We start from the raw sequence: 14,510 nt of genomic DNA, 5'->3' as shown, positions 1-14,510 counted from the left end.
GTAGCTCGATCAAGCACCGAATCTGAGTATAGGGCTCTTGCTTCAGCTGCAACTGAATTAGTTTGGATCAGCTCCTTGCTCAAGGAACTCAACATCAAATTACACAAGAATCCACCAGTGCTGTGGTGCGACAATCAAAGTGCCCAAGCTCTTGCTCAAAATCCTGTGTTTCACTCCCGTACCAAGCACATAGAACTGGATGTTCATTATATCCGAGATCAAATAGCAGCTGCCAAACTCGAAGTGTGCTACATTCCTACTGCAGACCAAACTGCTGACATTTTCACCAAACCTTTATCTTCCCCACGGTTCCAGTTTCCTTGTAACAAGCTACACTTAGAACACACTAAGTATAGCTTGAGGGGGGGATGTTAGTGAATAGTTACAACTGTATTGGGTAGTTATAAGTTAGTGAATTGCTCAGCTTCTTTATCTTCTTGTAACAACTTTCTGTTGTAACCTTATTGTATTCATCATATATAAATAACACTCATATGAGGTTTAGCAGTATCAGCTAACTCACTTTTCACATCTCATCTTTCCAACTTAAAAAATAGAAATTGAGTAATCTGCATTAAGAAGTAAAAGAGAGATTAGTTGATGATCATAAATGTCCTAATTAAATTCTCATTGCTATTTCTTAAATCTTTATTGTTATTTTATTATTTTCTTTGCTAAAAATTCTAAAAAAATTATTTAATCAAATAGAAATAAAAGATTAGTTCACTGATAATTGATAATCAGTCATTGTGGGACGATATTTTTACTATGATTTATTATAAATTGTGATTGTGAGCACTTGAATAGCTATTAAATTTTGCAACAACAACTCTTTCGACTATCATTTTGATCTTTGTGAGGAGTTTTGGGAAAGGTTTTCGAAGTTGAAGAGAAGCTTCGAAAGATGGTAGGAGATGGATTGGGAAGTTGGTGGGAGTCTTGGTGGGTGAGTTGAGAGAAAGTGTGGAGTTGGGAAATCATGAAAATGGATTCTAGCTAAGTTTTTGAAGGGCTTACCTATTTGTTTGTATATTATAATTTTAGGCTACAACTATAGTAGGGTCACTATTTTTAATTTTACAGTAGGACACTCATGTTTTCGACATTTGAATAAGTTACTAAAATCAATTTATTATTTAAAATATTTTGCGATATAAAAAAGAGTTTAACATTAAGTTGTACTATACTAAATTGATTTTAAATATTTTCAAAAATGAGTGGAGTGTTTGCTATAATTACACATTATTTTAAAAAAAGTTGAGTTATAACCTCAAATGCAAACGTCCTCACATATTTAATTTTATCATTTTCTAAACTTAATGAAAGCTTAAGTAAAATACTTAATTATTTGACTATTTTTTTAAAAAAACAAAATTTAAATTTTGATTAACAACCATCACAAATTGTATTTTTTATTGGATTAATTATTATTTAAGATTGAATTGTAAATAAATAAACCATAGCATGTTTCATATTTATGATATATATATATAGACATGTGTGAAAATGTACTCTCTCCCTATTTTCCACTTAAGCTTAAGTAGAACCTCAATTGCCTCCTCTTGGAGTATACATCCACACTGGCCTTCCATTCAATTGCTGAGTTGGCCTTGCATTTACTTCAAAACCCTAGAATAAAAGAAAATCAACAAAAACCCATTTTAATTATTTGACTTGTGCTTAAAAAATAAAATCACAATAGTCTAACAAATTTAAATGTTTTTTAATACAAAAAAAACTTAAGTCCAAGAAAAATAGAGTTTTCAATCCACGTGGCACTACGTGAATAGCAATTTTGCAAGTTTCATCACGTACCATGTGGATTGAAAGTCTCATTTTAGTCAGAAGACCTAACATTATTTTTTTAATAAGATTTTGTCAGATCAATAATTAGATTATTTCGTTAAAATTCAAAGTACATTCAACCGAATTTAGACTATAAGGATGTATTCTCAATTTCACAAAAGCTTACATCATGGACTGCATTCCTTAGTGCACAAACTTGCTCCCTTGAAACTGTTCTAACCTGTAAAATAACACTATGTTCGTATTTAAAAGCGATAAGCAATGTAATTTGTTTCGTTATTTAAAATGTGAATAATTTATTGTAAAATTAGTTTAATGCACTTTGAGTTCTAATGATTAATAACAGTTCGATCAACTGAACTATTAATCTAACATATAGTTATAAAAGTAAAACATTACAAAAAATCTTACTTTTAGTCACAATAAAACTTGTGACTAAAAAAAGTAAAAAAATTAGTGACAACTTGTGATTAATAATTTATATGTTGTGACTAAAAAGTATATGGCTAAAGGTATTAGTCACAAGAATCACAATTTATTTTGACTAAATATATTTTTAGTCACAATACTTATTGAAACTAAAATTAAATTAGTGACAACTTGTATCTAAATACTTTTTGTTATGATTAAATATTATATTTAATCACAAAAAAATTATGTAATAACTAAAAGGTTGTCGCTAAAAATAATATTTTTTGTAGTGCCAAACGAAACAAAATCTACTCGTAAAAAAGATTGTTTAAAATTTAAGGAAAGACCTTTCTGAATATAGTCCAAATGACTCCCTCTGTGCATGGAGGGATTGTAAGTGAACCAATGTATCTGTAATACTCTTTGCTTCCAAATTTAATGATTTCTGGATTAATAATTCCCAAATCCTTCTCTTCAAGATCTGTATCCACTGATTTAATGTGCTCAAACAGCTGCCATAAAAGGGTACCAAACATTAATAAATTCATACATTATATATATGTTTATATATATATGAGTTTATGACCATTTAAACCTCTAAACTCATTGCCATCTTTTGGTGTTGCTAAAGCTACATTTCTTGCAATGAAATCATTCAAATATTGGTGAGACTTGGCTAAGAAGTAACGTTTAATTAAAGGTGGCAAAATGTATCATCTGTCGTGTTTGTGTTATAATTATTTAACTCGTTTCTGTATTATATCAGGCGTGTCAACCCATTTTCAATCCACATCTAATTTTTTTAACCTTAATCCTACCCGTAAAAAATTATATCGTATTTGTGTTGACTCACTTTAACTGCCAATTTTAATATTATTGAAGTTGTAGTTGTAGAAAGAAAGATTTTATTAAAAAACTTATGCACATCTATGTATATATAGCTTTTTATATATATATATATATATCTATAATAAAATTTAGATTTTTTAAAAACTTTAAAGAAAATTAAATTTAAAAGTTTTTAACTCAAAATCACTAAATATATATTTTTATATAATTATATTAACCCATAAATAATTTTTTCGACCCTAACTCATAAAAATCGTGTTACATCGTATTTGTTGGCTACTCCTACTTCTAATTATACCTATTGTCATAAAAATACAAAGATAAAAAGAAACTATGTGTATTACCTTTGTAAGGAAAGGGTCTGGTTGGCCATACTTATAAGTAATTGCAACAACAGCTCTATCTCCACTAGAGCTTAAGTGAACAATGTGAAGCTCAAGATCAAACCTTTACAGCAAAAAATAACAATAATAAAGTAAGATAGATATTAGCAAACAATTAACACTACAACAAATAATTATTTTTAGTAAAAAAATTTTAGTCACAATATAAATTGTTTATAACTAAATGTGACTTTTAGTCATAACAAAAAGTTACTTGTAACTAAACATATTATTTAGATACAAGTTGTCACTAATTTAGTTTTAGTTACAACAAATATTGTGACTAAAAATACATTTATTCACAACAAATTGTGATTTTTGTGACTAATACATTTAGCCACAGACATCTTAGTCATATCGCCAAAATGATGATTTATAATTAGTCATAACTTTTTTACTTTTAGTAGTTACAAGTTTTGTTGTGACTAAAAGTAAAAAAAAATCATAGTGTAAAAAGTCTCATAAAAAAAGAAAAGAAAAAGAGAAATTAAGAGAAGCAAACCTTGATCCATTGAATGTGTGTTCAGAAGGATGGTGCCAATGACATTGTGACAATTCATAGTTAGTCCCATTGATGTTAATTTTTCCAGCATTACCTTTCCATTTCACCTGAAACCATATAATTTGTTTACTATTTTAGTTAAAACACTTTGAATATTTGAGAGAATTTTTTAGTTTAATTTTCTTATATTCGTCTACGTTGTAGTTATTTTATATATCTTGCAAAATTTTGAGAGATTCAAAAAAAATTAACACGTTGAAAACAAGATTCAAACAGCCAGTTACACGAATGTGAAATAAATTATTTGAACTTTATTTTCGGCCTGTTAAATTTTTTTTTTTTAATTTCTTAAAATTTTACAAGATGTCCTAAATAACTAGGAATCATGAATAAAATTAGACTAAAAAATTCTCTTAAATACCGAAATAGATAAAGGTGTATCAGTGGACCCCTTTTAAAGTTAAAGCTTGTATAGTAGAGGAGCTTACTGTAATATCATGTCCCCTATTTATGAGAGTAGCAGGAGCTGGTTTGTAATCTGTTTTAAATTCACCAAGATTGGGAAAATCTTGAACCTTTTGATGAAGAAGATCAATGGGAGACTGTAATTTTCCATTGTTACAAATTTTCCAATGTGGGTCAATGTGACCCCACTTCTTTGGTCCTTTACCACTTCCTTCATTGTAAGAAAATGGGCTCTCATTATCTGCTACACCATAAATAAATTCTCATCCACACTTTGATATTAATTATATATGTCAAAATGATTGAATGAGAAAGACCAAGTATAAAATGTATAGACAGAGGAGATTAGGCAACTTTTCAAGACAAAAAGGAATGATAGTCATGCAACATTAATGGTTTGTATTAGATTATTAGTTATATATATTATTGTTTGTAGATAGTGTTATTATTCATGTATTTTATAAATATATATATTTAAAAGAAGAAATAAGTTTAGTACTCTTTGTTTTTAATATTGTTTATTTGATCATGTATTCGAAAATTGTATATATAACTAGAATAGTTTGGTCGAATTTATAAAATTTGATTGATGAAATTTAAATTTAGAGTATCAACTAATACATATGTATGGTTTTAAAAAAAAATGTTATGGAAATGTAAAGTATTAAATCTATATTTCCATTAAACAAAATACCAAATACCAACTAACACCTGTGGAGAGCTTTCTCTTGGGGAGTGATGGCAGTTTTGAACTCTGGAGTTCGTATGTAGGATTGAGTCAAATTCTTATGGGGTTTGGAGTCTAAGGGAGTGGAGGTCAAAGAGATTTTTTTGTATGCCTCGGTTGTGATGGACATGATTTGGAAATCCACTAATAACAAGGCTCATAATAATTCTATTTGTAACATCAAACATTGCATTGATTCTATTTCTATGTCTTACGTAGATTATAGTTCTTGTCTTTTTCCTGCGCCGGTGACAGCTGAGCCTACTGTTTGGTCCTCTTGAAAGATTGGGTCAAAATCAACTGTGATGTTAAAGTTGGTTGTGATTCAATGTGTGTGGTAGCACTGACTAGGGACCAAAATGAGTCGATTTTGTGGGTAGCTACTAGATTGCTCAACTTCTCTAATCCGCTCACTGGGGAAGTTGTTGTCTGTCTGTTAGCTATGGAATCAGCGATCTCCTGAAAGCATTCCTTTGTGTTGATCGAGAGTAACTCAGAGACGGTTATCAATGCACTGAAGGAAACTTGTTTCGTTTGGGGTATTGTAACTATGTTCTTCATTGCAAATAACTCTCTAATTTGTTTATTAGCTATAATTTTGTATTTACTTCGAGATTGTGTAATTTTGCGACTCTATGTGGCTAAGTGAACTTTCGTTAGTGGTGTAACTGGTATAGTAAATCATTCTTCTATACTAAATAATATTTTATGTATTGACCGTGAGGTCTAATTTTATTTTGGTTAATATATTTACGCTAATTATTAAAAAAAAAAAATACCAAATGAGTACCATCTCTTAAACAAAAGTAAAAAAAATAAAGAACAAAGAGTAAAACAAAAGATAGATTCTCCAACTCAAATGAAGAGAAAAACACTAAATTTAATAACCTATTGCAGTCTTTAGAAAAGAAAAGAAGCTAATGCTTTTTTTTTCCTTCTCAAGCAACACAAAATCCACAAAGAATTTCTAAACTGCCAACATAAAACTTTTTTATAATCAACATCAGTGGATCACGTGGTGTAGATAGAGACGGCTCTGAAATTTAGTAAGTTATAACTCATAAGAAAAAAAATATTTTTAGACCTTTCTTTAGAATTAAATGTGATCTTTTTTAAAATTAATAAATTAAAAATATGTCATTTTATAAAGGAGATTTTTTTTTGACTAGGTAAGTCCTAAATACAAGCCTAATTTGGTTATGCATAAGGTGCAAATCACTTTTTCATTTCTTTAGTATAGCCTAGACAATTTCATAAATTACGTGCTAGCTATAAGAGTTTTATACTTCATTTTCTCTTAATTAGTCATCAATATATTTGTCTCCCAAGAAACCAAACATTCACAGACAAACTAAAGACATCCCTATCACTACACCATGTAAATTGTGTTTATTGACATGTTTATTAGTCATCAAAACAAATTAATAAAAATATATAACATTTCTAGTTCAAATCACAACATAATAAATCAACAAATAAATATGAAATCTATAAATCTCATTGAATTGTTACTATGATCCATTTTTTTTCTGAAAAGATTTTAATCAATACCAACAATTAAGCAAGTTTTTGAATAAAAAAATGAAAATGTGTTAATCCCATCCAAATATATGATTCCCAAAAAAATAAAATAGTCAAAACACTTATACTAAAAATAAAACTATAAAATAAAAAAATGAATTGCAACAGTTTTTATTGAATATAAGTGTTGTTTAGGTTAATTTTGACATTTAGGCTCCTCGTCGTGTCTCTAACGACAGAGATGTTTCGATTAAATTACACTGATAATTATTAATAAAATTACATGATTTATTATAAAAAGAACAAAACTATAAAATAATTAAAAAATGAAGAGAAAGAACCATAAAGCTTGAAACTTTAAGCACTAATTAATTTGAAGAAAACTCATGAATGTATCTCCAAAAATTAACTTGTGAAAATGCATTTATAATTGAAATAAAAGAAAAGAAAAACTCACTACTTTCAGACTGAAGAGCTCTGCAAATGATGAAATGAACTGTAATGAGAAAGATGAAGCTGAAAAAGCCCATTTTTTCAATCAAACCCCTTTTTTTTTTTTTTTTTTTTTTGAAAATGGTGAAGTGTTGCAGAAGAGAATAATATATATAATATATATAAAAAAAAATACAGAATAATATTTATTTTCGTTTTAAGGTTTATTTGTTTGGCTTTAATACTAAATATTTATTTTCTTAATTAAAGAATGGCGCATTAAAGAAAGATATAAAATTAAGTAAATTAGGGATAATATTACTACTTTTATATATTTATTTATTTATTGTAAAGATACTACAATGATCTATCAAAAAAAAAAAAATATTACATTGCCATTGATAATCGGGGTATTTATGTTTGTGGTAATTTAAGAAAAAAAAAATAAAAAAACTCCAACAAAAATATACCTATAAAATAAAAATAAAATGTATTTAAAATATTAAAATAAAAAATATATCAAATTCTATTAGAAAAATTACACATGATTTTGAAAAAAAAAAAATATAAAAATAAAATCAAAATGATTATTGATATTAAGCGAAAATAAAATCAAAATGAAAATTTTTAAAAAAAATATCAAAATTAATTTTCAATAATTAATTTAAGTTAATTTTTTCTTTTTAATAGTGAGGTATATTTATAACTTTATATATTAAAAGAAAATTTTATATATGATGCAAATAAATTTTATAAGGTGTAATTAGAATTTGAGAAATGCTAAAAGGATTCTCTATGTAGGGGAGTTTATTAGATCACATCAATGTTTTTAAGTCTATCTGTATCCGATCCAATTATATATTAGATGTTAGATTTTATCATCCGATCCGATCCGATCCAATTAATTTCAGTCATTCAATTGATCCAACATTAGATCGATTCTATCCGTTAGATGTATTTCATCTATATTTATTGATTTAATTTAGATTTATTCAATATTTTAGACCTAGTATTTTTTGGATCGGATCCATCCAGTATTTTAAGTTTAGTATGTATTGGATTGGATTGGATCCATCGATTCCAAGAAAAAAAGAGTGAAATTTTAATGTTAATTTTTATATATACATATATGTTTTACGTGTAATAACATAAAATTTAATTACTCATCCAAACTAGCACGTTTACTATACAGTATTCAGAACCAGAATAAATTAATGGAGAAATGTAATGGAATAAATGAAAAATAATCAGAATCAATATTTGTAATATGTTGTTTACTAAAAATTTTTGAAAATAGAATAGTTGTGATTTTTCTTGTTTATTTTATTAGGAAACGTAATCGGAATGTTTAAATTGACTAAATTACCCTTTTGAGTTAAACTATATTATATGGTAGTAATTTTGTAAGATATATTTTAAATGACAAAGTTGTCATTATATATTTAATATTAAAAAATAAAATAAAAATAATTAAAATTCATTACTCTTAATGGCATTCTTTACAAAATTAGTGGGAGAAATTTTCTCTTTCTTTTCTTTCTTATTTAATCAAGTTCTATCTTTCCTAATTTTAATAATCTAAGTAAACAAAGGTAAGGGAATGATTACCTTACTATTGATTCTCATTACTTATTAATAAACATGCCTAAATGAAAATACTAATTAGTTCTTCGATTGAATGTTGGATGTATTATTGGATTTTTAGACACCACATTTAAAATCAGATTCGATCCGATCTAATTAGATATTTAAAAATAACATCTAATCTGATCCGATCCCAATGTTTGGTGGTCGGTTGTAATTGGATCGGTCAATTGTCATTGAATTGGATGATTTATGGACACCTCTATCTCTACATGTCAATATCATTATTGATCTAACTAAGTGTCGAGTTGTTTAATGAAATAATTTTCGAAAGGCTATACGTCTCCAATAACAATGCCCTTTTAACTTATTATTTTTGAATGAAAACGGCGTCGTAGTGGTATGAGTTTCCATCTTCGTCTTCTTCATTTTACAATCAGAAACTGTAACTGAGAGAGCTCTGAACTCATCTCTCTCAGACTCCGAATGAGAAGCATGAGCAACAAAGGTCGGCCATTGGGTGCCCACAACCACTTCCAATGCACACGCACGCACCAGATCGGAGCTCTCCTCCTAGTCCTCTCCACCTTCTTCTTCACCAGCCTCTTCCGCCGTCCACGCTCTCACGATTCAACTACCTTCTCCCCCGATCTCATCCGTACACCTGGCGAAACTCCGCTTTTCACCGACGGTGGAGATCTCTCGTGGCCTCACCGTGGCTACGGGCCTAACCTCGACCTCAAAATCTACGTCTACGATGAAGATGAGGTCGATGGCTTGAAGGACCTAATGTATGGCCGCGATGGAAGAATCACTTCTAAGGATTGCTTGAAAGGCCAGTGGGGAACTCAGGTGTGATTGAATATATCTTTTCTTTGTTTTGATTTTAGTGGAAGTTGTTTGTTTGGTTACTAAGAAAATGCGCAGAACAGAACAGAAGGAATGGAGAGATTAAAACTTTGCTTTGATTAATTTTGAAGGTGAATTTTAGTATGTTATGGAAAATTTAGGTCTGTAGGTATCCTAAGTTAGAGTATGTGATTCTATGGTTTGTAGGTAAAGGAATTTTGCTGATACAAAAATGAAACTCTTAAATAGAAAGAAATTCTAGAATTGTTGATCAATGAGCCAAAAAGACCATTTGTGATTGAGCCATACATAGCCACCATCTTTAGGTGATGTTAGATAGAAACTTAATACCATATATAAGATGAATATACTACTCCATTGCTAATTGGTTTTGAAACGGAATCTTGGAACCTCGTACATGTTACCATATGCCTCACTCAATCCTACTTTCACTTACTTTCTTAACCAAAAAGAATTTTGAAGATACAAAATTAAATGTTAAATAGAAAGAATTTTTTTCAGTGAAATTTGAGAAATGTTGATTAGAGAGCCAAAAAAAAGTGATTTGTGATCGAGCCACCGCTCGGGAATGTTAGAGAGTTCTTTGATAATGTGTGAAAACTTATTACCATATATAGGATGCATGGGCTACTTCACTCATTGTCGTACATCTTACAATTGCACCTCACTATATCCTATTTTCACTACTTCTAAACCACACTTTCACATTCTTAACAATTAGTAACTTTTTTTTGGATTATATTTGGCTATGAATCCTCGACAATGAAGGGAACCATTTGTTGATTTTTTGGTAGGTTAAAATACATAAGCTACTTCTGCAATCTAGATTTCGGACAAGGAAGAAGGAGGAAGCTGATCTGTTCTTTGTGCCAGCTTATGTAAAATGTGTTCGAATGATGGGTGGTCTTAAGGATAAAGAGATTACTGAGACTTATGTGAAGGTCAGTTTTTCAATTTGTTGCTTAAAATTTCTATATTGTTTAAACTTTGTGACCGGTTTTGGTTCTTTGCAACCTCACTGTATGTAGTTGTGTTTGCTAGCTATCGAGCTGAAGGGCAAGCTAAACTCTTCTTATCTTATTTGATTGTAGGTCTTAAGTCAACTGCCTTATTTTCGGCTATCTGGTGGCCGCGATCACATATTTGTCTTTCCAAGGTACAAATTTTTTAGTTCACTGTGTAATTGTGTTCCTTTTTTGGTTTTTCATTTGATATTTCCTTTAGGAGATGGAAATTATATTTAATAATCAGGATTGTTATGGAGTAAATTTTATTGGTAAGTTTACATTTTGCAAATCCATGTTTGTTCTTATGATTGGATTGGATACTTAAATTGTGTCTCACATGATACAATAGGTGTTAAAGGATAGTAATTCAAGGGCTGAAACAAAAGATAGTTAGAAATACTTGTGCTTGTTTGTAAGTTTGATGGGAAATGGGAATTTTTGCTTGCGTTATTCTTAAATCAAATGAGTGTTAAAAATGAAACGAAAAAAAATTGAAAGGGCTAGTTGAGAATTTCAAAACTTCCAATAGCACTGCAGTTATTCACTTTTCATGAATCAAGACAAATTTGGATTCTCATTTCCATACATTTAGCTGCAAAAATCAATCCAGGAACCAATTTTTTTATATATATTATGTATAAATAATTTTTTCAAATATTTCAATTGGATACTTATGTTTTCTGTTTAACCCTTTTTGCAGTGGTGCTGGAGCACACTTATTTAAGTCATGGGAGACATACATAAATCGATCCATAATTCTCACCCCCGAGGTACGGTATCATTAGAATACATTATGTGTTACATTTAACATAAATGGAATAATTCACTAAGGCATTGTTACCTCGGCTAATATACTGCATGTGAGAGATGGTTATTAGTCTGAGTAGGATTGGTGTTGATTCAATCTCTAAAACATGTATGTTCTATACTTACACATCAAATTAAAAGCAAGTGAAGTTAAAGTTTAATTGTATGATGACATTACTTATTCAGTTGCTAAATCTTTTCTGAGAGAACGTACTTCCATGGTTTCTGACTTATTGTACTCTGTTTAGTAGCCATGTAAATTGTATATCCATTTTTCTGCAAGAATATAATTTGACATATGAGATTGTCAAATTATGTGATAGTGCAGGGGGATCGAACTGATAAGAAAGATACTAGCGCCTTTAATACTTGGAAAGATATAATCATTCCTGGCAATGTTGATGATTCAATGACTACAAATAAGGCAAGGGTTGTCAAGCCATTGCCTCTATCAAAGCGGAAATACCTTGCAAATTATCTAGGTCGTGCACAAGGAAAAGCTGGCCGTTTGAAGTTGATAGAGCTCTCAAAACAATTTCCAGACAAGGTACATATTCTTCTACGACTTAGTTTAAATGAAATTTTCTTGGTTATGAAATTCATTGTCTATGTGAAATGTGAACTAAGGTCCATTTAGTAGTAATCCTTTTTTTTTGTATCTGCGCTCTCACACTCTCGGTTCTTTTCACTTGAATAATATCTGAAATTGTTTAAACAAAACGAAAAAAGATAGTGCTTGAACACCAATTTACAACTTCAAATTTCCATTCTTTGAATCGCTCGGTTCGTGAATTCTTAATTTAGTAATGTTTGTCAAGTTTAGTCTATTATTTAGTAATTCATTATATTTCCGATTTGTCAGATTTACTGTTTAACTGATTACCATGTTTTCCCATCTCTTTTTTGGGGAAATTATTTCAATGATTTGATTGCAACTTTTTATTTCAAAGAAACATGTTTTCATTATTTAGATGTCCCAAAACACCCTTATTGATGTTATGAACAGTTGGAATCTCCAGAGTTGAAGTTTAGTGGCCCAGAAAAATTAGGAAGAGCAGAATATTTCGAGCACCTCCGCAATGCAAAATTCTGTCTTGCTCCACGTGGGGAATCATCCTGGACTCTTCGCTTCTACGAGTCATTCTTTGTGGTCAGTCTCTTTCTCCCTCTCACACTCTCTCTCACTAGGATTTGCCAAGCTCATGAAACTGACATGTTTATGATGTTCAGGAATGTGTCCCAGTGATATTATCAGATCAAATAGAATTGCCATTTCAAAACGTAATTGATTACAGCCAAATATCAATCAAATGGCCATCGAACCGAATAGGGCCGGAGCTCTTGGAGTACCTAGAGTCAATTCCAGGTCAAATTTTACACTCAAAACACATTCACATAGCTCAATTTTCCTTCATTTTTCTTTTCTTAAATGTAATTATTTCGTGTATGGTTTCGGTGCAGATGAAGATATCGAGAATATGTTAAGCCGCAGTAGAAAAGTGAGGTGCTTATGGGTTTATGCTCCCGACTCGTCTCCATGTTCAGCCATGGAAGCGATTTTGTGGGAACTTCAAAGAAAAGTAAGGCAGTTTCACCACTCAACTGAAACCTTCTGGCTTCACAATGGAACTTTTACAAATAGGGATTTGGTCAAATTTTCGGATTGGAAATCTCCATTGCCTTTGCCTTAAAATTTTCATTTCAGGTGGTGCTCTTCTTCTATTAATTCACCCTCTGCATATTTTTGTAGATCATTATGTTATTAATTTTTCTTTTTTTCACTTATTTAGTTGCATCAAGATCCTCTTCCTTCCTCTAATAATTTTGTAGTTTATATATGAGAAATATACTATAATGGGTTCACCTCAAATCTAAAAAAATAGAAAGGAAAAGGAAAAAGGACAAAAGGACTCGAAGTTGAAACTTGTATCAATATGCAACATTTAGTGAAATATGACTTAATGAGTTACCAAAAAAGTGTATTTTGTTATGTTTTACTTTTTTTTTTTTGTACACTACTATCCTAAACAACTTTTTTTCTTAGAAAATAAAATAAAGAAATTGATAAAAGAAAAATTACGTTTCTAAAATAATTCTTAAGACTGTATACTACATGATAAATTTTTAATATGAAATAGTAATAATATGTATACATCAGGATAAAGCATGGGGGAATTATAATTCATTTTTGGTTCATCAAATAGAAAATTAGCTTAAATTATATTTTTGAAATTGTTATACGTATTTAACCGTTTTTAGTTATTACCCACGTATTAATTTTTTTATTGGTATATTTAAATTAATTTTTAATAAAAAATAAAAATTTAATAATTTAGATCAAGTGTATGTGGTTATTTACTTGACACTTAATGATTAGGTAACTATAAAAAAGTTAAATTTAAATATTTATGTGAGAAATTACTCATAAAATAATAACTAAAATTTACTTTTACTTGGGATTATGCTGACACTATAAAAAAGATGATGATTTAGGAGGAATGGATGGTTAAATTTTGCTCCTCTTGAAATGATTGTTCCAAATCATACCTTCTCTGGCCTTGAAATGGCCAGAGTTGGTTGGAAATTGCAATCAAATTCATGCCTTTGGCGACTTCGATAGACATGTCTATTCATGTCCAACAATTTTTGTTGACGGTGATTGGCTAGTGTATTGATTTTGTGAGAGCGTCAACAATGCAACCTATTGTGTCTTGCTCTAGGAGTCCTGGTTAATATTTTCTATGAAATTTAGCCAATTAGGATTTAAAGAAAAAATAAACCAAGCATTGTTGCCCACTGTTAGCAATGAAGCTTGTCTCTTTTTGTTAAAAATGGTATCTAAGCAAGGTAGATCTTGAGATTGGATGGACCTAAGGAAAAAGAAAAATTATTGGGCTCTTTATTTAAAAAATATAAAGTATTTTCGAAAATTATTAAAATATTTTATGTATAATTTTAAATAGAAAATATATTTTTGGGCCATTGGGTTGGGTGGACCCAAGGTACGAGCCTAGTCCCGGCTCGACCCTGCATCTAAGGACTCTACTTGACGGAGTATATTAGAAAATATCTTTTTTATTTATCAATTAACCAAATTTACCTCTAATTTATATTTAATTGAAACATACCTCTTTTTATATGCATTG

General features: G+C 29.7%; 2 protein-coding genes across 2 annotated transcripts; one reads left to right on the top strand and one right to left on the bottom strand.

Annotated features, from left to right (window-relative positions):
- Positions 1 to 1,273: 1,273 nt before the first annotated feature.
- On the bottom strand, positions 1,274 to 7,221 carry LOC133035584 (alpha carbonic anhydrase 4-like). Its single transcript, XM_061111522.1, has 7 exons — positions 7,122 to 7,221; positions 4,440 to 4,657; positions 3,952 to 4,058; positions 3,411 to 3,513; positions 2,565 to 2,729; positions 1,973 to 2,026; positions 1,274 to 1,629 (listed from the first exon to the last, which is right to left on the bottom strand). The coding sequence occupies exons 1-7, from the start codon at positions 7,192 to 7,194 to the stop codon at positions 1,549 to 1,551; spliced, it is 801 nt and encodes a 266-aa protein (XP_060967505.1). The 5' UTR covers positions 7,195 to 7,221; the 3' UTR covers positions 1,274 to 1,548.
- Positions 7,222 to 9,062: 1,841 nt separating this feature from the next.
- LOC115710088 (probable glucuronosyltransferase Os02g0520750) lies at positions 9,063 to 13,180 on the top strand. Its single transcript, XM_030638413.2, has 8 exons — positions 9,063 to 9,532; positions 10,345 to 10,491; positions 10,642 to 10,706; positions 11,258 to 11,327; positions 11,693 to 11,911; positions 12,371 to 12,514; positions 12,595 to 12,730; positions 12,826 to 13,180. Exons 1-8 carry the CDS (start codon positions 9,167 to 9,169, stop codon positions 13,053 to 13,055), a joined length of 1,377 nt encoding a protein of 458 aa, XP_030494273.1. The 5' UTR covers positions 9,063 to 9,166; the 3' UTR covers positions 13,056 to 13,180.
- Positions 13,181 to 14,510: the final 1,330 nt, after the last annotated feature.

Source organism: Cannabis sativa, chromosome 3 (assembly GCF_029168945.1).
Source record: "Cannabis sativa cultivar Pink pepper isolate KNU-18-1 chromosome 3, ASM2916894v1, whole genome shotgun sequence".
NCBI lineage: Eukaryota > Viridiplantae > Streptophyta > Magnoliopsida > Rosales > Cannabaceae > Cannabis > Cannabis sativa.
Note: the sequence above shows the minus strand (reverse complement) of the source record. Positions and strands in the feature narration are given on the sequence as shown.